The sequence below is a fragment of the Ursus arctos genome, unplaced genomic scaffold (assembly GCF_023065955.2).
Source record: "Ursus arctos isolate Adak ecotype North America unplaced genomic scaffold, UrsArc2.0 scaffold_10, whole genome shotgun sequence".
Classification (NCBI taxonomy): Eukaryota; Metazoa; Chordata; class Mammalia; order Carnivora; family Ursidae; genus Ursus; species Ursus arctos.
In genome coordinates, this window is record NW_026622764.1 from 28,801,685 (window position 1) to 28,822,977 (window position 21,293).

The following is a 21,293-nucleotide window of genomic DNA, read 5'->3' on the forward strand; positions in this document are numbered from 1 at the left end:
GAATCTGCTTCAGATTCTCTCTCCCTTTTCCTCTCACCTGCACTCTCTCAAATGAAAATAAAACCTAAAAACCACAAAAACAAAAACAAAAAACCCAACAAAAAAACAAACAAAAACCACCACCGCCACCACCAAAACAGGTTCATAGATATGGAGAACAGATTGGCAATTATCACAGGCAAGGATTGGGGTGGGGGTGGGAGATATGGGTGTAGAGGGTCAAAAGACAAAAAGGAAAAAGAAAAACAAAACGTTCAACAACCCCTAGGCATCTAATGAAAGAGATCATCTCAGAATGGGGTAAGCAGCAGGAAGAGATTCACAGATCCGTGCAGTGTTGGAGCTGGCAGGGTACATGTTCTAAGTGTTCTAAATCTCACATTTTATTTTTATTAAAAAAAATTTTTTTTATTAGGTAAATTTTATCCCCAATGTAGGGTTTGAACTCACAACCCCGAGATCAAGAATTGCATGATCCACTGACTGAGCAAGCCAGGAACCCTTAAATCTCACATTTTATTTATTTTTTTAAAAAAAGATTTTATTTATTTATTTGAGAGAGAGAGAGAGAGAGCACAAGCAGGGGGTAGGGGCAGAGGGAGAAGGAGAAGCAGGCTCCCTTGATGAGCAGAGAATCCAACGCTGGGCTTGATCCCAGGACCCTGGGATCATGACCTGAGCTGAAGGCAGACGCTTAACCCACTGAGCCATCCAGGAGACCCTAAATCTCACATTTTAAATAGTGAAAAGGCCCACATGGGGAAAGGGCATGCCCCGAGTTAACAGAGACATTTATGGGTGCCCCTGGGAAATGCTGAGAGTACTTAAGAATAGATGGAACCGTAAAACCAACTTATTTACATTGTTACAAAATAACTAGTAAATTCAGTAGGACACACACACACACACAAATAAAAATCCACATCGGCATTGTTAGTTTGCTATGATGTAGACCAAACAGTAACTTGTTTTGGTAGAGCTCTGAATCAAACTGAGTAGGAAAACGTTCCAGACACTCCTGATTCTCCATGGTAGTAAACAAGTCAGACACCGCACTGACAGGGAGCGCCAGACCAGAGCTCATCCCTCATATCTAAGGACAGGAGGGGTTGCCGTCAGACAATTAGGGTGTACAAATTACTTCTTGAAAACATTTTTATTTCTTAGCCTTATTAAAAGAAAGAATACTATCTTAAATCTTATTTCGGAGATGATTATATTTCTTCCATTTTGCTGTTTTAGAAGGATGTGGTCACGTCGCAGCCATTCTTTTTAGAGGTATCTCTTAATTAGCAATAGAATTCAGGACCTGGTATTCTGAGATTTAGGCAATTGTACCCAGGAAAAGTATGCCAGTAATAACATAATTAATTGGCTGCAAAAAAAGAAAAATGTGATCTTCCAAAAGAAAAATGTGGTCTTAGAAATGTGTATTCTCATAAATAAAGCCAGACATAATGAAGTGGTCTTAGGGAATTGGAAGCCTTGCTCTCTCCACTCTGTATTTATTCCATTTTTACAACAGCTTTTGGTTTAATTTAATACATTATTATAGAAGAAAGGGTCCATTAAACAGCTACAGAAAAGTGAGAAATATGTTCCTTTTAAGTTTTTTTTAAATGAAGCACTAAAAAGTAGAATACTTCTAAAATGATATTCAAATGATTTTTAATTACTACAAAGGCATTGAGATGTTAATACACTTTAAATAAAAGGGAGGGATACTCTTCCATCCATCCTTTTCTGCCACAAATTCCAACCCTAAGAAAATTATTTCTTTTGATCCACTCTGATAGCATGTAATAAAAGAACAATAAAACATATGGCTCAATTACCACTGCTTCTCATCAAGCATGAATTAATGAATATCAAATTATTATTAATTGTTTTTTCTGGCTTCCTCTCCATAGGACAACAATTATACATTGCTGTATTTTGATAAGCGTTTTGTATTTAATGCTTTGCGGACCAGTCTCTAAGAGGAACAGATGCTTGAAATCATTACACAGAAGAATAATTCTTTAAATTTATCAACATTTGGAAAAAGCCATGATGATCATTTAATCTCCCTAGTTGATGTCAGTTTTTCACAACTACCTTACACTTCCCTAAAATTCTGCCCTCTCTTCAATGTTCTGTATGCTTTCTTTTGAGAAAGTAGTTGCTATGTGCATACAAAATAGTTTGTAAGTTCAATTTCTCACAATAATACTAGTTCCTCACATAAGATTATTGAATTTTCAATTCCTCAAGAAAAAGCTCTTAAAAATAAAAGCTGTAGAGCACCTGGGTGACTCAGTCAGTTAAGCCACCCACTCTTGATTTCAGCTCAGGTCATGATCTCAGGGTCTTGAGATGGAGCTCTGTGTCGGGCTCTGCCCTGGCCGCGGAGCCTGACGGGGATTCTCTCTCTCTCTCCCTCTGTCCCTCTCCCACTGTGCTTCTCTAAAAAATAATAATAATAATAATAATAATGAAATAAAAGCTATAACTCAAGTAGTTCAAGAATTAAGTTAACCAGCATGGCATAGAATATAATAAATTGTGATCTCCGTAATTGACGACATCAATGTCAGTGACTGTTATTTATAGACACTCCACAAAAAGATTCTGTGTAACTGGCAGTTCATTTTATTTTTATTTCTAAGCTCTCTGTAACTGTAAAGTGCTATGTTATGTGAATAGATGCCACAAGCAAAAGAACATGTCTTTGTAATCTACAACCATTATTTCTCAGAGATTACTCATATACCTGGATTTGGAAATGCATGCAAAGAAAATTTAACAATTTATAATATGTCAACTATACACATCATGTGATTTTACCCATTACCCATAAATCCATGTTTCTGCTTTTAAAACATTCTATAAAAATTATATCTGTGGCAAATTGAAGAATATCATTAAATTGTTTAGATGTACTATTTAGTTCAATATGCTTAACAAACACATATTCGAATAGACTTTTGAAGAGAAAACAACACGTGCTTTAGAATCAGATAATTTGGGGAGCAGAAAGGGACCTTAGAAATCATTTTGTCTGGAAGGGTCAAGTGATTCTCCGAGGTTCATACAACTTTATATGAAACAGCTTTCTGCCAAACCTCATAAAAAATTTTCTATCAATATTTCTTTTGAGCATAAAAGAAACATATTTTGCTTTTTTGGCAGTTTGTCAGGATGTCAATAATGTCTGTAAATCCAAAGCCTCAGGGAAACAAAGATGAGAAAAAGGAAACTTATCTATAATGGCAGCCACGATGTGCAGCCCACATACGGGGCAGGGATGGATCTAGTAAGGGTTGACACAGCTCACTGCCATCAGAAGCATCATTCCTTTGACATTGGTAACTGGAACCACTTGAATTTTTCATGGCTAAATCTAGCCAGATACCAGATGGTTTCCTTTATGTATATGACCTTATTGAAGGCAATTAGATTATTTATGCACTAGCAGAATTGTTAGTTGTATACAAGAGTCGATCTTCAGTATAAAAGCTTTTCTAGATGACATATTCTTAAAATAAAATTTTAACTTCCTAATGAATGCTTTTCTCTTGATTTCCATGTGCCAGAATTATTGGATCCACTTTGCTGAAATTTTTAAAGAAAATAACAGTTAGAAATATAACTTCAGTACAAACATAAGCCTGTAATTAACAATTTTTAAATAACTATTCATTGACGGGGTAGTGTTGGGTTAAGCATTTTATTTTTTCTTTCCACTGCATTCATCACTATGGCTTTTGGTCAGACACTGTAAGCACAAAGTTACCAATGCCTGGTACTTATATTTATGAGATGCCTGAGAATCATGTCTTTACTATAAAAAATGCAATGCATAGGGAGTGCACCTAGACAGGGAGGAGGACACAAAGACTTCTGAGTCTTTTGGTAATCATATCTCCTAAGCCATGTCCTGGATTTCTAGAAGACTGAAAGTTTTAGAGGGCCACCATGCACACCATGGCCTTTGATATAATACTGGATCATAATAAGACTGCTAAATTAAGAAGAAAAAGGAATATGGGAACTGGCTGGGGAAAGCAGAAAATAGAAAGCAAAGTATGAATATAATTAGGTTTGTTCTTGTAATTGATACTGCAGCCTGATGGAACGTGGGTTTCTGAGTATTTCTCAGAGACTTTTCCTGATGCAGCCTCCCAGTGCCTCATTAATGTCACACATTTGTCATTAAATTCCATATTTTGGATCCCATGTAAGAATCTCACATGCTCCTCTTTTATTCACCACGCCAGTAAGACCTCAGGGAACGTGCCCTCACGTAGTGCTGTTGACCCGCTATCCAGTATCATCTCGGTTATTCTAGCTAGGTACCATCAAATTAAAAATAAAATGCTGATACTGGCTATTAAAAACTAATCAAGTTTCATAGGATTTTATTTTGCTAACTTAGTGTACATTCTGCATAGCGTTTAGATCAACTTTTAAAGTTTTCACACTGTTTAAAGAAAATGAGTTAAAAGTGTAAATCCTTAGTGTTTTCTTCTCATATCATTTATGCCAATTAAGAGCTCATAAAAATGCTTAGATGCTATATTTAATATAGAATTATATAGAACTAGCTCTAAACTTTCCATTTAAAAATAACATTGAAAATCATTTAGTGTAATAGCCAAATTAGGTACAAAAGTATATTTCAATGCAAATATAAAAGGTCATTCACAGAAATGGACTTCAAACAATTATCTGAGCAAAGATCTTTATTTTTGTTTAGAAAAAATAAAAAAACTTTCCAAAATAAGTGACTTCTTTAAACTTAGTTGTATTATGCCTGGTCTGATAATCAGGAAGACAATAATATATGTTGACTGATTTTATACCTTAAAATACTATGATAGTTTAACTACCTTCAGCTGAACTCTTAACTAAATGTAATTATTAAAATATTTTTTACTTTATTGAAATCCTTCATTTCAATAATATTAAGTGCTCCTTAATATTAGTAAAAGCTCTTAAAGAGCTTAACACTTACCCATGACTTTAGAGTAGCAAGGTTCACAGTGTATTGTCTGTCTATAAATCCAAATACTGTCACCCGCTTGTAAGTTTTCCAAAGGCTGTTTGCATATTTCACACTAAAGAAAAAAACAATATATGAAGTGTATACACATTATATATGAAGTCTAGATTCTCAGTGTAACAGGATAGAAAAGCCCTTTCAATTCATTCAGTACCATCCTACATAACAACACTCAGTTGAAAGAGAACCCACAGGGAAAATGAGAATGTACTTGTCCAGGATCCTAATGTTGAACTTTTCAAATAAATTCTCACAACATCTCTCTACTCTAAAAATGTGCATTTCAGGGCAGATATAGCACTGAAGCTTCTACTTAACTCACAATAGAGTAGATAACAAATTTTCAAAAATTGGTTATGCCTATGACAAGACCACCACTCTATATCTCAAACAAAAACACAAAGCATATTTGTTTACTGAGGGAGAGTTATGCTGTCCAATTACAGTCTCATTGGACAAAACAGACCTCTGATATTACATATGTTTTAGGGAACAGTTTGTTTTGTGTTGTGTTGGTTATGGAGGCAGAAAAGTGTTGACCTGTGTTCTTTGGAAACAAGTTCACTGCCGAATGGCTGACTTTCAAGCATGAGGCCGTCACTGATTGGATGGTTTTCAGAAGTGAGTTCACTGAAGCAAATTATCATTGATCAATTCAATATATTCAAACAAGTCCAGGTGGTTCTCTATTATCATGGCTATAAGAGTAATACATCTTTTCCGAGGAGTGTGGGGGCATTTTTATTCTCAGTCGTATTTTATAATTAAATTGAAAATGGAAATAAATCATCCAAAATATAATAAAGGGAAATTATTGTTATTTACCAAAAGAAATAATCGGGAGAATTCTCTGATTTTAAAAAGTTTTCTGCATAACAACTTTAAATAAAGAGCTGTGGACTTTTATTGAGCAAATTTTCATAACTAAAAGGAAATTTCATTTTCTCATAATTAAGTAATTGTGCAATTTTCACATTTAATTTTATACGGAATTCTATATATTATGGCCTATATTGGATTTTTTTTCCCAAAATGAGGCATCATATATCTAATTGCTATGTGTCACTGTCTGAAGCTAATTGAAGGAGTAGCAATCAGTTGTCCAAGTGTCACATGTACTTGACTGCATTAGGTAATTTATATCAACCACAGAACATCAGCACAGAAAGGCCCCTTGGATTTAGGCAAATGATTCTTAAATTGGTTGCCCTTAGATCTATCCAAGGAGCTTTTAAAAAATACAAATGCCCAGGGATCATCTTTGAGATTTTTTATTTAATTGGGGCTGGTCCCCAAGCATCCTATTTTTCTCCTAATTGCCCCCAGATGATTATAGTGTATAGCCCGAGTTGAGAACCACTAGTCTGGTTGAGAACCACTACCTCATTTCACAGAGAAGGAAACTGAAGCCAAGCTAATTAGGTGCTGGTCCAAAATGAGCCACAGTTAGTGGAAGTCAGAACCCGTACTCAGGCCTTCAGATTCCCAATTCAGTGCTCAGCCAGTTATACCAACAACTGTCATGTTGACCTACCCAATATTAATGTGAGAAGCAAAAGAAATGGCGTATAACCACAAACTGAAACATTCTACTACGTAAGCTTTACTTTTCTCATATTAAGCCACAGTTAGTTATAACGAATCATGTTCTCAAAAGCAGACTGAGTTTCAACTATTCTTAAGCTTATCAGTCCTAATTTCATGGCTCATGTAAAAAGCTGCTAGTTCTCTTCTCAACAATTTCTTTTTCTTTTTGGATTTCATGATCTTTTTTAAAAAAATATTTTTTTATTATATTATGTTAGTCACCATACAGTACATCCCTAGTTTTTGATGTAAAGTTCCATGATTCATTACTTGCGTACAACACCCAGTGCACCATGCAATATGTGCCCTCCTTAATACCCATCACCAGCCTATCCCATTTCCCCGCCCCCCTCCCCTCTGAAGCCCTCAGTTTGTTTCCCAGAGACCATAGTCTCTCATGGTTCATTCCCCCTTCTGTTTACCCCTCCCTTTCTTCTTCCCTTCCTTCTCCTACCGATCTTCCTACTTCTTATGTTCCATAAATGAGTGAAACCATATGATAATTGTCTTTCTCTGCTTGACTTATTTCACTTAGCATCATCTCCTCCAGTCCCGTCCATGTTGCTGCAAATGTTGAGAAATCATGATCTTTTTTTATGCAATGCATGATTCATTAAAATGTTGCAAAAACTTTTATAAAGAGAACAAGTGTTTATATTTTTACAGATTTAAATCTCTAGGGTAAGAGTAATAAATGTGTCAGTAATCAACTCTAAGCCTAAAGCCAAGATAGTAATTATAAACCTTTGAGGTTCAGGCCTCAGAACTCTGAGAAATACTTAAGTAGTACATTATTAATGTGGATTAGAGTGTTTCTGAAGGCCTTAACTTCATCTCATGTATTTCATTAAATAATTATTTTTATTCCGGTCATTATGCAGTTTTATATTTCGTTAACTGCAATAAACATATCCTTACCTTGAAGCAAGTAGAATGGCAGCAAATTTGTAATTCATCTAAAATCATTTTTGTTTCTGTGCCCAAAGGTTTCCGGCAATAAGTACACATATCTCTTTCAATGACAGACCTATAGGGATGTAAGCAATTACAAATAAATTTGTCATCATGCAAGAGACGATGTACTCCCCATAAAGTCATGTGGAAATGATATGTTAATTATGTTGATACTTTAGGAAATTGTATGAAAATCAGGGAACATTTGGGACTTACTTATTCTATTGATAGAATTGATTCTTCTAGTTACCTCAAAATGATATCAAAGAATTAACATGAAGGAAATTCTCAAATTATTAATTCATTAGCAATCAAGAGTGCATCTGGGCAGGGCAAAGATGTTCACAGTTTCCTAACTGAACTAGGTCATGAGTACCCCTTGAAGCTAGAAGAGGGTTTTGAATTATTAATTTGCATATGTCATAGAAAAATTATACTGTAGATTAATATAAAATTTTAGCTCTCAAAACATTCAATAGGACAAAAATACAAATCCACTCAAAAGTGTTTTGGTAAATTCACAAATGATGGGTCCGTGGTACTCCAGACTCTAGGGTCTAAAGTCCCCAAAATGCTCCCCTATAACAAATCTCTTGGTGTCATCTTAAGACTCAGAATACAGGGCTAGCTTTCATGACAAAATTTATGTTCTCCAACAAGATACAACCCCTCCACAAATTTGATGAGAAAAAGAGAGTTTTGTTATTTATTTTGGAAAAATAATGTTCAATAACTAATGAACCACAGATATGATCAGCAAGTCCAAAAGACCTCGGGTCAGCGCCTTATGAAAGGCCAACAGCTCAGTGATTCTTTTCCTTTGGGAAGGTACTAGGACTGCCTTAAATAGCACCTTGCAAAGTTCACTAGCTTCAGGGTGTTAGCAGGCAGGCTACATACACAATGGGGTGGTAAAATAAAAATAGCCAATATTTATATAGTGCTAATATGCTTTATACAGTCCGTGTGCTTTCAATGCACCTGGCTCGTGTAAACTCATTTATTTTTCACAACATGTTTGAGAAGCAAGTACTATTATTTTTACATCAATTTGCAGAAAAAGAAACTGAGGCACGGAAGGGCAAGAAATTTGCTGTGGTCATGCAGCCAGCTGAGTGGCAGCAGCAGGATCTGAATGAAGGCAGTGTGGCCCCAGAGTCCCTGTGCCACCTAGGCCTGCCCATGAAGACTACCAGGCTCCCCATGGGAAAGTGAACTAGTCATGCCCGGGAGCCTTGCTCCTAGGATCAAGCCCAGGACTAGAAGCAGAGAGGAGGGAAAATGGATGGAAGGAGGAGGTAGGAGAAGAGATTCAAGTAGATGAAACTTGTCTGGTTTTATACTTTCAGTCATTCTAGGAACCTCTTCCTAGTTCTTATATATATCAATACATATTTTCCTCTTTCAATTAACTCTAAAGGTACTTCCTTGTATATTCTGGGCAAATACTTGTCTATGGCTAATTCATATACATACATACATGTGTGCACACACACTTAAATTCCCCATGTAAGACTGTAAGCACTTCAAGAGTAGAACACAGGCACTCTCTATTCTCCTTCCAAAGGCACTGAAGGAGAAGCTGGGAATACAGAGTGAGACCGTCTCCTTCTTTCCATGAGGGTGGCCAAGCGTATGATTCGATGATCACAGCATATTACAGATACATGGAGGGAATTAGGAGAGCATGGCCAACAAAGCAACTAGTCCCCGGGGTGGAGTCAGGGAGGCCTTGTTGGAAAAAGTGCCGCATGAGTTAAAGCTTGAAGACAGAGGGGCTTTCAAGGTGAGCTCAGGGAGGCGCAGAGGGGCAGGGGAGAGGAATTCCACGCAGAGTGAACAGGGTGTACCCAAGAGGGTATCTGGAGTGATTAAACACCCGTCAATATTCAGCAGGAGCAAGTTCTAAAGGCCCATAAATAATTGTGCAAAGGAATTAGTCTTTATCCTGTAAAGTGGGAAGCCACTTTAAATGGGATTGAAATGCTTAGATAAGAACTCTGGGGATTTAGCTAATTTCACACAATAACCAACAAAAAAGTTGCTTAACTGGTCTTACAGAGAATTGACTTTTGCTCTGATGACTAAAAAACATTTCAAGGACCACTTGAGTAACAGAACTGAAATTCTTCATATTAAGAGCAATACTTTTGTGAAGAATGTTATCCTTCCTTAAGCTAACAACAACGTAAGCCCAGGGACAGTTCTGATGTTGGTGTCGTCCTTATTAAGATCATACTGTTAATCAAAGACCTTTTTCAAAGCATTATGGAAAAAAAAAAGCTCTGTTTTTTTTATTTGTTTTTAGTTATCTAGACAGTATTTGTAATTCTACTGCTTGCATAGATTATTGTATATTCCTGGAGGAAATGTGACTTAAAGGGAAGATACTCGGAAGATCGTTGGTACTAGATCTTAGAAAAGGGACAGAAAGAGGATATAATTTTGATGCTTGGCCCATCCGTATTTTTCTTAGCAAACGAGCATTAGTTTATTTTTTCTGAAAACATTTACTGAGTACCTGTTAGGTGCCAAACACTGCATTACAGGCTGAGGCTGTGCATAAAAATAAGATATGCCCTCACCCTCAATAAATCATATGTCCAGCCTCGGCTACAAGGAAACGCCATCCGTAAAATGTTGTACATTTGCATTACAGCTGCTTTCCAGTGGTTGGGTTGAAATGATAATTATTTTCATTTAGTCCACTAGAAACCTGCAGGCTATATTCTCATGAGCATCCCCTATGTGCCCCACTGAACATTAAATGGTAAGAAGGGGATCACCAACAGCAAAAGCCTGGCGTCCGTGTACCGGAACTAACTTGCTATGCATTGTAACCCCTGTCTTGAGAAGTGAGTGTGGGCCCAGAGCGGGTCCTAGCAGCATATCCACACAGCTGTTTGTAAGGTGAGCTGGCTCTGGAAAACCACAGGGAGGGAGGGTTGAAGGCACAGTCAAGTGATGCAGTGAAGCCTGGACACTAAACATGTGGCATTCACATGGACTCTGGGGCATCAGCAATAGCGGAGGGGCTGGCCTGGGAGGCAGCTGGAAGGCACGGAAAGCTCTATTGGAATCAAGTACATCAAGTACATCAAAATCAAAGAGCAGCAACAGCCAGGAAGCCAAAGAATTAATTCCTGGATGCAGAGGTCGTTGTACGTTGCTCTATTCGTACACACGTATGACAATCACCGTCAGGAGTGCCATCTCTAAGTGCAATGGACAACAAGAATCACATATTTCAATATTATATATATAATAAAAATATATCGAATGTGAATATAAAATATATATGTGGAAATATATATACACATACACACATAGATACGTATACACTAAAATACATAAAATATATTATATATAAAAGTGTATATACACACATATATGTATATATAAGTGTACATACGTACATTTAACTATGTGTGTATGTATACTTTTAGGTGTGAAAATATAGAAAAACTCACCTATCTGAAGTCGAATAAACAGTTTGTATGTATTTTCCAGAGATATTCTCCCGATATCCATCCTTCAGTGATTTACTAGAAACAAACATGTAAGGACATGTGAGAATTGGGCTATTTCCCTAGTCTTACTGCTCACACCTACATGCAGATGACAAAGTACACACACCTCCTCATGTAGCCTTATTCTTCTTCTCTGTGGTGTTACAAACATCATATACTAACATCTTTTTTTTTTTAATATAAGGAAGTGCTAATATACAAATCACCTGCAAGGTGACGTAAGCTGACATATCTACTGAAATAAATAGAGAACAGGGTAGGGAAAAAGGAACAAGTGTGAACGGGAAAAGAAGTTATCCTTTTTCATGAAGTTTATACTTGCCCCTCCCTCATTCATTTACTGAAAGAAAGCCACATGTAATCTAACAGAGAACAGGAAATACACAAAGCATGAGCCAGTGTAAGCACATGCAAACATCACCATTCAGGTAGAGAAGCAGACTCTTGAACTTCTAGAGAAAGCTGTAGAAAAGTTTATTTTTACTTGAAAACATCCGAGAAAAAATAGTCCAGCATGAAAGCAAAAAAAAAAAAAAAAAAAAAACAAAAAAAAACCCAAAAACAAACAAAAAAAAAACAAAAGAAAGAAAAGAAAAAGAAAGAAAAAGTAATTTTAAGTCCTCTTTGTTCCATTTCTCAGACTGCCCCAGTTTGTAAATGTCAGTCTTTCTAGGAGACAAATGAAATCTGCAAGCGCTAACCAGCTGGCAGCTCTTAATTGCTTCCCAAGTACTTATGCTACCTGGGAGTATATTAAGGCTGGAAGCAATACATTCCCATTATTTCATACAGTGCATGGTAATTCCACAACCTTCACCTGGGATTTTTAAATAGGAAATCTCTCTCTCCCTCCAAATTGCCCATAGGCAGACTGTGTTCAGAAATAGACTCTATTTGGAATACGTAACCCACAACGCTAAGTAAGAGTTCACATACATTTGTGCAGGATACGTATATTATTACTCCCATTTATTGATGAGGAAACTGAGATGTAAAGAAATTAAGTAGCTTTTGCCAAGACCACATGGTGAGTAAATGACACAGATTCAAACCCAAATCTGACGCCAGGACCTCCACACTATACCGCAACGTCAGTGCACAGTTTAGGGAGAATTAGATTCAGCAGAAAAATCAAACTTGAAGCAGCGTTTTATAAGGTAAATTATGTGTGCTTTTGGAAAACCTTTTTTTGGAAAATTGTCCCATTTCTGACATATAATGAGGTTCCTTGAGTCCTTTCAGGGACCCCTTTCTAGAGATGCTCTCCCTTCTCTGGAATGGGCTCTGGTTAACACATATGTCACGTAGAACTCATTTGTATTCCCCATCAGTATATAACCCCACAGTTAGGCCAATTCTTCTTCTTGTACTCCCTGAAATGGAGTAGGTTGTGAATTAATGACCTTGGTTGACATTTTCCTCAACATCCATCACTCCAAGCAGCAGATTTTTGGGGATATCCATTCTCTGTAATTTGGGCCAGAGTGTATCTACTTAAAGTAATACCCCTTATTTCAGAATAGAGGCAAACAACAATAGATAGAACAAGAGTAGTATATAGCACTATTTAATTTAAGTGGGACCTGAAATTAGCATAGGAATATTCAAGTAATTTTGTGTAATTTTGCATTGTGTATTTTTGTTATAAACATATAGTTATATACGATTATATGAGAACTAACAAATGGTTATCCTATTATGCATACACTTTTTATATTCAAGTATTTGGTTCATCCAATGACTATTTATGATTATTTGCCAACTACTTAATACTGGAAACATTATAAAGAATTACATACCTACAACTTCATATACTCTTATGTGGTCTTCTATTTGAAAAAATCAAGCTTACTCCAAAATAATAGCATCTCTTCTTACACACAGATTATTTCAAAATTAGAATAATTGTAGCAAAATATGTTAAATAAATTTCCAGTACCTGTTCTCCACGTATGTCCTTGTATACACAAAGGTATCCTTTGGTCCTGCATGCCTGGTTTCAGCATTGAAGCTGCAATACAAACCATTTACTTGATGTTTAAAGTTTATTTACAAGGGTAATGAAAACAACAAGGCTATTATCCAATTTAATGCAAAAAAATAGTGCTTATATATTCCTTTTCAATTATAACTTTTGAAATGTAATTGTTAAAGGGGTATTAATCCACTTCTGCAAAATTTCTTTATATCTTCAGATTTTGTTCTTAGCTTCTACTGTCTTAGCCTACTTCCAGAATGCTGCTATGAAAATTGGTTCCTCAGAAAATCTGCCGTAGAGCATGAACATTATTTGGAATATCTGTGTAATACATTTTAGTGTTTGTTTCCCTGGTGTCTCATTCGTATTTCCAGGCCATAACTTTCCCCACAAACCTCCAAAAGTTGACCTTAATGAACTAACATGATCACATCTAATTTAATGACACCTTTAAATCTACCTAAAGAATATCAACACCAATGTCACAAACAGGCTCTTAAAAAAAAATGTGAAATTTTCAGGGAAAAATCACATTTACACTTTCCTATCCAGATATCAAAACTTCCCAGTGACTAAGTTGCTAACTTAATGCCTTTGTGTGAAGCTGTTTACGTATAGCCACTGATAAAATTGGAAATTCATGCATTTCAAAGGAGGGGTCGGGTTATATATAAGATGATTTTTAAAAACAGAAGGAGAACAGTCCTGTCATTTGTTTATAATTGGCTACAGTACCTGAGATTCTTCCCGGCTTCATATGAATGGGCAGGAGTTCCGGCGAGCTGCTTGTTTAAAGCATCAGTGGACCCACTGACTTGGCCATCTAACCTGGGAAAGCAAACACAATTTGGCATTTCTAAGGCCACTTAAAAGTTTTTGTCTTATTAAAACTCTGTTCAGTTAACATTCTTTATATACAGTGAACCTCTTTACGTTTGTCTGGTTTCTGTGCAGATACACAGATAGTACACATGTACTGTTTTACTCTCCACAGCCAACACTGTCTTACCTTTAAGAATAATCTACAGGCATGTGTCATATTATCCAACACTAGGATAGAATTCCTTTTCACCAAGGGCAAAAACCATTTGAAATTGGTTCCAAAAACATTGTCACACCAGCAGTGCCACTGTAGAAAACGGCTCATTTATTTTTTTTTTTAATGATTTTTTATTATATTATGTTAGTCACCATACAGTACATTCCCGGTTTCTGATGTAAGGCTCAATGATTCATTAGTTGCGTATAACACCCAGTGCACCATTCAATACGTGCCCTCCTTACTACCCATCACCGGTCTATCCCATTCCCCCACCCCCCTCCCCTCTGAAGCCCTCAGTTTGTTTCTCATAGTCCATACGGCTCATTTATAATCTATCTGGAGTTTATCACTTTGATGAAATTTATCCAGGGGTTGCTTTTGGGAATTACAGTTCCCATCTTGTTTTTAATGGAAAGCAATATTTTGAAGATTACAGAACCCTGACCTAGATTTCTGCTAACTAAAAAATACCACTATGCTTAACTAAGTGTAGGCATATTTTCTTTTTCCTCCAGAGGAAAATTTTAATGCAGGAATAGTAAAAATTTTAGCCACTTTTCTCCCTCCAGGTCAGTAAACTCTGATATAGAAGAGATGTGAAAACCAAGAGGACAGCTTAGATCTTAATCAAGCCTTATCATTTTTAAACACACTGTTCCTTCCATTCCCAGATAGCTCTTAAAGAAGAGGAAAACATTTGTTCACATATTATCTCACGCATACAGAAACTCATCTTCTAGTTTCAAGACAGATGTTTCACAAAACATACAGCTACATTAAAATGATACTAAGTAATGAGAAAGAATTAACATTAGAAGATTTTCTAATGTGATTATTAGAATATGTCATTCCAGGAATTATAAACCTAGTTAGCAGTTGTTTGGAAATATTTAAATCATATCATATACAATACAAGATCCAATTTTAACAGATCCATAGCTTCAAAGAACAAAGGTTGTCAGTGAGTTTGAAATGTGTTTGCACCATCCTCAGCAGCATAAAATCAAATATCACCAGTTAGCAAAATCAGCAAATAGGAAAGGGAAATAATTTGCGAACTGTTCTGTTATGGACTGAATTGTCTCCCCCCTAAGTTCATATGTTGAAACCCTAACCCTCAATGTGATTTGGGGGCAGAGCCTATAAGAAGGTAAAAAAGGTTAAGTGAGGTCATGGGGGGGACCATAGGACTGTGTCCTTTTAAGAAGAGGAAGTGACATAAGAACTCTGTGTGTGTTTGTGCAAATACAGAGGAGAGGCCATGCAAGGCCACAGTGAGAACGTGGCCATCTGCAAGCCATGGAGAAAGGCCTCAGGAGAAGCCAAACCTGCCAACACCTTGATCTTGGGTTTCTAGCCTCCAGAGTTGTGAGAAAATAAATTTCTGTTGTTTAAGCCACTCGGCCGGTGATATTTTGCTATGGCGGCCCAGGCAGAGTGATAATTCGAGTAGCATTTCCCAGTTGTGTTTATAATGAGACTAATGACTATGCTTTCATGAAGATTTAATTTTTATAATTGTGAACAGAAACCAAATTCTAGTAAACAAATTTGAAATGTGGAATGACAAACTCTTTCATGGATTTTGCTCCAACAGTAGGTTTGGAAGATGATAGATTAAAAAAAAAATGGACCTTTTATTTTGGAGTAATTTTAGATGTATGGAAAAACTGCAAAGACAGTGTGGACAATCTGTGTCTACCCTTCACCCAGCTTCTCCTAATACTATTATCATACATAACCATGGTACGTTTGTCAAAACTGAAGAATCAACATCGATACAATACTATTAATTAAACTACAGACTTTGTTTGTATTTCGTCCGTTTTTCCACCAATGTCCTTTTTCAGTTCCAGAATCAGAACCAGGACAGATCTTCCACAAAACCATCATGTCTCTTTAGTCTCCTAGGGTCTGTGATCATTGCCAAGTTTGTTTGTTTGTTTTTTTGTTTTGTTCTTCGTGATAGATGTTACATAGGAAATTCTATCTTGATGCCAATAAGTGGTAATGCTATTTTTTTTTATTATTTAGAATGATAGAAATAGTTAGAAAATACTTTGTCAACCAATGAAATCACCTGTAGTGCTTTTTATAAAGCTACTGGGTCCCACATCCAGCTATTCTGATTTAATTAGCTTGAATTACAGCCTGGGCACTGGGATTCTTTTAAGCCTCTTCAGTGGGTCTCATGTGCAAGTTAAGGTTGAGAACCACCACCTTACAGGTTGGGCAGCCCAACATCTTACCCAAAAGAGCACTGGTTCTCAGGTACGATCCCTGGGCCAGCAGGTGGATGTGACATACACTAAAGTTTGGGAACTGGTGCAATCAAGGAACATTTGCTCAAGTATTTGTCTCAGATGCCTTGAATAATCCTCATAAAGGAGAACTCATGACTCAACAATGTTCGTTGTTCAACAGTATTATGGTTAAGAAGCTATTCTTCATTAAAACAAATTGTTGAATTGTAACTTCCAATTAATAGTCATAGTTTTGTCTTAATTAAATAACAAAATATAAACTATAAAATATAAACTCAAACACTGTGGAAGAGCTTACAGAATTCCTAATGGAATTCCTCTTGAGAAAATATTTCCTGCATTGGAAATTCACCTTGAAAATTTACCTATCTAGAACCCTCATACTTGCCAGAGAGAGTATAAAATTGTACAGCTGATCTGAAAAACAGTCTGGCAGTTCCCTAGATGGTTAAACATAGAGTTACTACACAATCCAGCAATTCCACTCCTAGGTATAAACCCAAGAGAAATGGGCCAAAAACAAAAACAAAAAAGAAGAGAAATGAAAACACATCCCAAACAAAAAGTTATATAGATGGCATTGTTCACAACAGTTAAATACAATCCAAAAGTCAAAAACAATTTAAATGCCCATCAACTGACGAATGAACAAAATGCTGTTTAGCCATATAATAGAATAAATACTACTTGGGAATAAAAAGAAATAAAATGCTGATACATGCTATGATATGGATGAACCTTGAAAACATTATACAAAGTGAAAGAAACCAGTCAGAAAGGACCACATATCGTATGATTCCATTTATATGAAATGTTCAGTATAAGCAATTCATAGAGACAGAAAATAGATTAGCAGTCGCCTAGGACGAGGGGCTGGGGAGAAAACGATGTCTGACTGCTAATGGTATGGGGTTTCTTTTTGAGGTGATAAACATTTTCTAAAATGGATTGTGGTGATGGTTGCCCAACTGCATGAATATACTGAGTAGAAACATACATTCACTTGGACATCCAATCACTATACAAAGTGAGTGCATTCCTAAAGTGAATCAAGTCTCAGTTTAGCAGATTGGCCCCGGACGCTTATTCAGATTTCCATCGTCTTACTAACTTCACCTTAGCAGCCTGACATTAAACATCTTAAAACAATTTCAATGGATAGACATCGAAACCCTTGCAAACTTTATAAATCTTTTTTGCGTAAAGAATAAAATCTTATTAAGAGCTTACTATTTTGTATATGTGGTATATTTACTTCTATAAAATGTTAAGTTCTTAAGCTCTTGTAAAATTTTCAAATTTTAGATATTTTTTAAAAAGTACTCTACTGTAAAAAAAATGAGAGAACTTGCTACCAGAACACTTGGGTTCATCCCACCTCTCTAAATTACTAACCTTCCACACTTAGTCAAGTCTCTTATTGTCTGCGAATTTTCTCAATTTTCTTTCTGTTCAAGATTAACCCATTCACCAATTTGACAGTCCTTTTTGCAGCCAGAATCCATGGGCACAAAAGTTGGGCCCAGCGATTTCTTTCCACTCTTTTCCAGGTGAAAATTTTTATGTAGTTGTTCTGTCAGTGCCAGGGTGGTGGTGACATTTTCCATTTAATTTTTAATAGCAGAACCACAAGAAATCGTACATATACAGGATTATGGTAGAATTGAAGGGGAATAAACACCACCTGAAAGCAGAACTCAGGGATCAACAGTCTTGTAGTGGTGGTACTTAAGGCCTCACCGAATGTGCTGATTCCCTTCTCCCTGGGGAAAGAGTGGGTGTATTTGTGAATGTTTATGTCATCGTTGGATTATGCCAGGCAGGAGACACAGATGAAATTGCAGGAAGGGGAAGGAGACTGTGTGCACCTTATTGTCAACCATGGTGCTTTCCATCTACACGCTGTCTTCAATGCAGATGGCCAAGCCCACACTGCCTTGCTTTAGAAGGCCAGACAGACCTTGGAAAGCTAGAGTAAGCTCCAGGTATGAGGAGGCAGCAAAGAATCTTGGTTATCAAACAGATACAGAGAAGAGAATAAGGAAGCCAACAGGCAGAAGGAAGAGTGGGAGAAAAATAGGGAGGATCCAAAATTCAGGGAGTAGCTGAGCTACAGTAATGACAAAAAACTAGGGTTAATGTTCAGGGATTCCTGATGGAATGTTCTCTGGCCAAGAGGGAACAGCCTTCCAGTTCAGGCTTCTATGAAGCCTGGCCATGCTACAATTCCTGCTCTTAAATTTCCATAAAATTTCATTTCTTCATTAATCCTTCCAATAAAACCCATTTTGTGGAAAAGCCACACTGAAATTGGAGCATCTCTCAAATCATATTAAATGAGAAGTTCCTTAATCATACATAATCATTTACTTGTAATTTTTTTTTACCTTGATCACTTAGAGATAATACTTGAATTATCTGGAAGACTGGTTAACTATTCCCAAAATAGTGGAGGTTTTTCTAAGATAAACAGATCCTATTGAAAATTTACCTTCCCTCGTTTTATCAAAGGCTTTTGTGTGATCACAGGAAGAGAAGGCAGAAGATGATTTAGAGAATTAAGGGAACAGAAAGAAACTACCCATTAGATGCAAGTCTTCTGTAGACTTTATGGGGAAAAAGTGACCTGGATCTCTTCCTGCTTTTCCACTCTCCACACACAATATTGACAATATCATTTCACTGCATAAAAAGAATTTTAATAGAAAAGACAACTGCACCTTATGAAGGTAAAAAATAGGAACCTACTGGTTTTGGGTCTCCCATATTGGGGGGGGGCAGATTGCAAAACATGGAAAAAAAATTTAATTCTTTCTTAGACAGTCTGTAACAACAATGAAGTATAGCTTCTATAAGCTATACTCTCCTTGTAAAAGAAGAACTAAAGTACAACTGTTTTAATGCCGTTTTACTCTGTGGTGTAAAGAAATTTCAAAACTAGGTCCTGTCTTGTAGCTGTGATGAATTTGTGCATTCTTTTAGCACTAGGTATCCAAGGAAGAGAGTCCCAGAGTGCTTTCTGCACCACTGAAAAACTACCAAGCAACAATAAGTAAAAATAAATCTTCACAGCCCAAGTGCAGAGCTTTGAATTTCCATGATGCCTTTTACATGAAGCAGTTGAATAGAAGGCCCTTTGTCAGAAATTCCAACAGAATTTGAACTTTGTTAACGTTTTTCCATATGAACTATTAAGTACCCTGTATACTGATTTTTATATTTCAGTAGTATTTATATCTAAATACCATAATACAATTCAACTCCTCAGCAAATCTTCTAAGGTTATATAATTTACATAGGCATATATGGGATTGATAACAAAAATGTAAAGTATAATAAGTCTTACCTTCCATTTTTATTTTTAGGCACATTAGAATTTACTTCAATTACATTTTTCGGGTCTTGGTCTCTATAGGAGAAAAAATATATAATTAATATGTATAATACAAATATGTATAAATATAATATATATATATTATATGGGACACTGGAAATCGGACAGGGAGCTATTTGATCTATACAACTCAAATCTAAGAGAATGGATTATGTGTGAGAGAGAAATAACTAAATTTTCAGAAGTTCTAAGAAATCTGGCCTGAAAGTAAACAACCGATTTATAGTCCCATTCAGTTAACATTTAATGATTACTAACTTTGTGTCACAGAGTACTATGTGTTTTCGCATGGATGATTTTATTCAGATCTCACAAAATCCTGCAGGACAGCATCTGGGGCTCAGGAAGGCTAAGTGAATTTTCCAAGGTCAATTAACTAATTTGTAAAAGAGTCAAGATTTGAGGCCAAGCCACCTGCCCATCTGAAATCAATTCTTGGATATTTAATTAGAGACTTCTTTCCAGCTTTGTAGATCACCGAAACAGGAAACCCAAAATTTGAATAAACAATTCATAATGTGGAGGATAAATGGGACAATTAGATTCTTGAATCTTGAGCTGCATTAATGATTTGATATACTTCGATGATACACAATGTCCTCCGGTATGTTATTCATACATTAGTTATTTATATATTTGGTCGTAACACTGGTGGTTCTTGATTTTTTTTTTCCCCATGAGTTTGGAAAAACCTTTGTCATAAACCTGATTGATTGGGAGCCTTGTTTAGGAGTCAAAACAATGGAGTCATCTCTTCCCTTATTTCCTTGGGCTAATCAACCTTCCTAATCTTCCTTTTGTAAACTAGACTAATCATATCTAATTTCATAACGTTGTGGTGAGAATGAATGAGCTAATGTAAATAAAATTCATGGCACAATGCCCCCAGTAATGCGTGAGCTGAATAAGCATGAGTAAATGATAATTACTAAGAGTTCAGTGACATAGCAGTAGGCACTGTTAATTCCAATATTTTGATGGACAACCTTTTCATTTTTATTTCTGCTCTAATTTTTTTCACCTTTAGAATTAGCTCTAGTTTTCATAAATCTCCCTTCTCGTGATTGTGAATAGTAGATTTAAGTAAGGTTATTATACATGGAATCCGAGTATGGACTCTTACTCAAGAAATTAATATTGATAAGGATGAAAAATACTATAAAATGTTACTGTAGTGTAACAAGATTTAATACTCTTTTTATATAACATCCAAACCATTAATACTTGATAAATCTGCAAATTAGGCAGCTTTTCATAGTCACACTTAAACTTCACATTTAAAATACTAGCTGCATAATTTTGAAAATGTAGAAATTAGTTAGATTATTTTTTAATGTGAGTTATAGTCAGGAAAATATTCTAATTAATACATGTAAAAAGCACAAGATTTCAGAAGTAGCTCAGAAGTGTCATAATCATCTGATTCTGCAGTCTGAATAATGTAAAATTCAGAACTGACTCCCTCAACGTAACTGTTAGAACTATGTAAGGAAACCTCCC

The 21,293-nt window shown here is 36.1% G+C and overlaps 1 protein-coding gene across 15 annotated transcripts in view; it reads right to left on the bottom strand.

The window, feature by feature from the left end:
* Window positions 1-1,651: 1,651 nt before the first annotated feature.
* SCEL (sciellin) overlaps window positions 1,652-21,293 on the bottom strand; it is a 279,618-nt gene continuing 259,976 nt past the window's right edge. For all 15 annotated transcript variants that reach the window (XM_048215675.2, XM_057307913.1, XM_057307882.1 and 12 more), the window contains 7 exons: window positions 19,746-19,808; window positions 13,829-13,921; window positions 13,055-13,126; window positions 11,056-11,130; window positions 7,550-7,658; window positions 4,997-5,099; window positions 1,652-3,594 (listed from right to left, as the gene is read on the bottom strand). In XM_048215675.2, coding sequence (XP_048071632.1) covers window positions 3,578-3,594; window positions 4,997-5,099; window positions 7,550-7,658; window positions 11,056-11,130; window positions 13,055-13,126; window positions 13,829-13,921; window positions 19,746-19,808 — 532 coding nt within the window. In that variant the 3' untranslated portion in view covers window positions 1,652-3,577. The remainder of the gene's footprint in view (window positions 3,595-4,996; window positions 5,100-7,549; window positions 7,659-11,055; window positions 11,131-13,054; window positions 13,127-13,828; window positions 13,922-19,745; window positions 19,809-21,293) is intronic.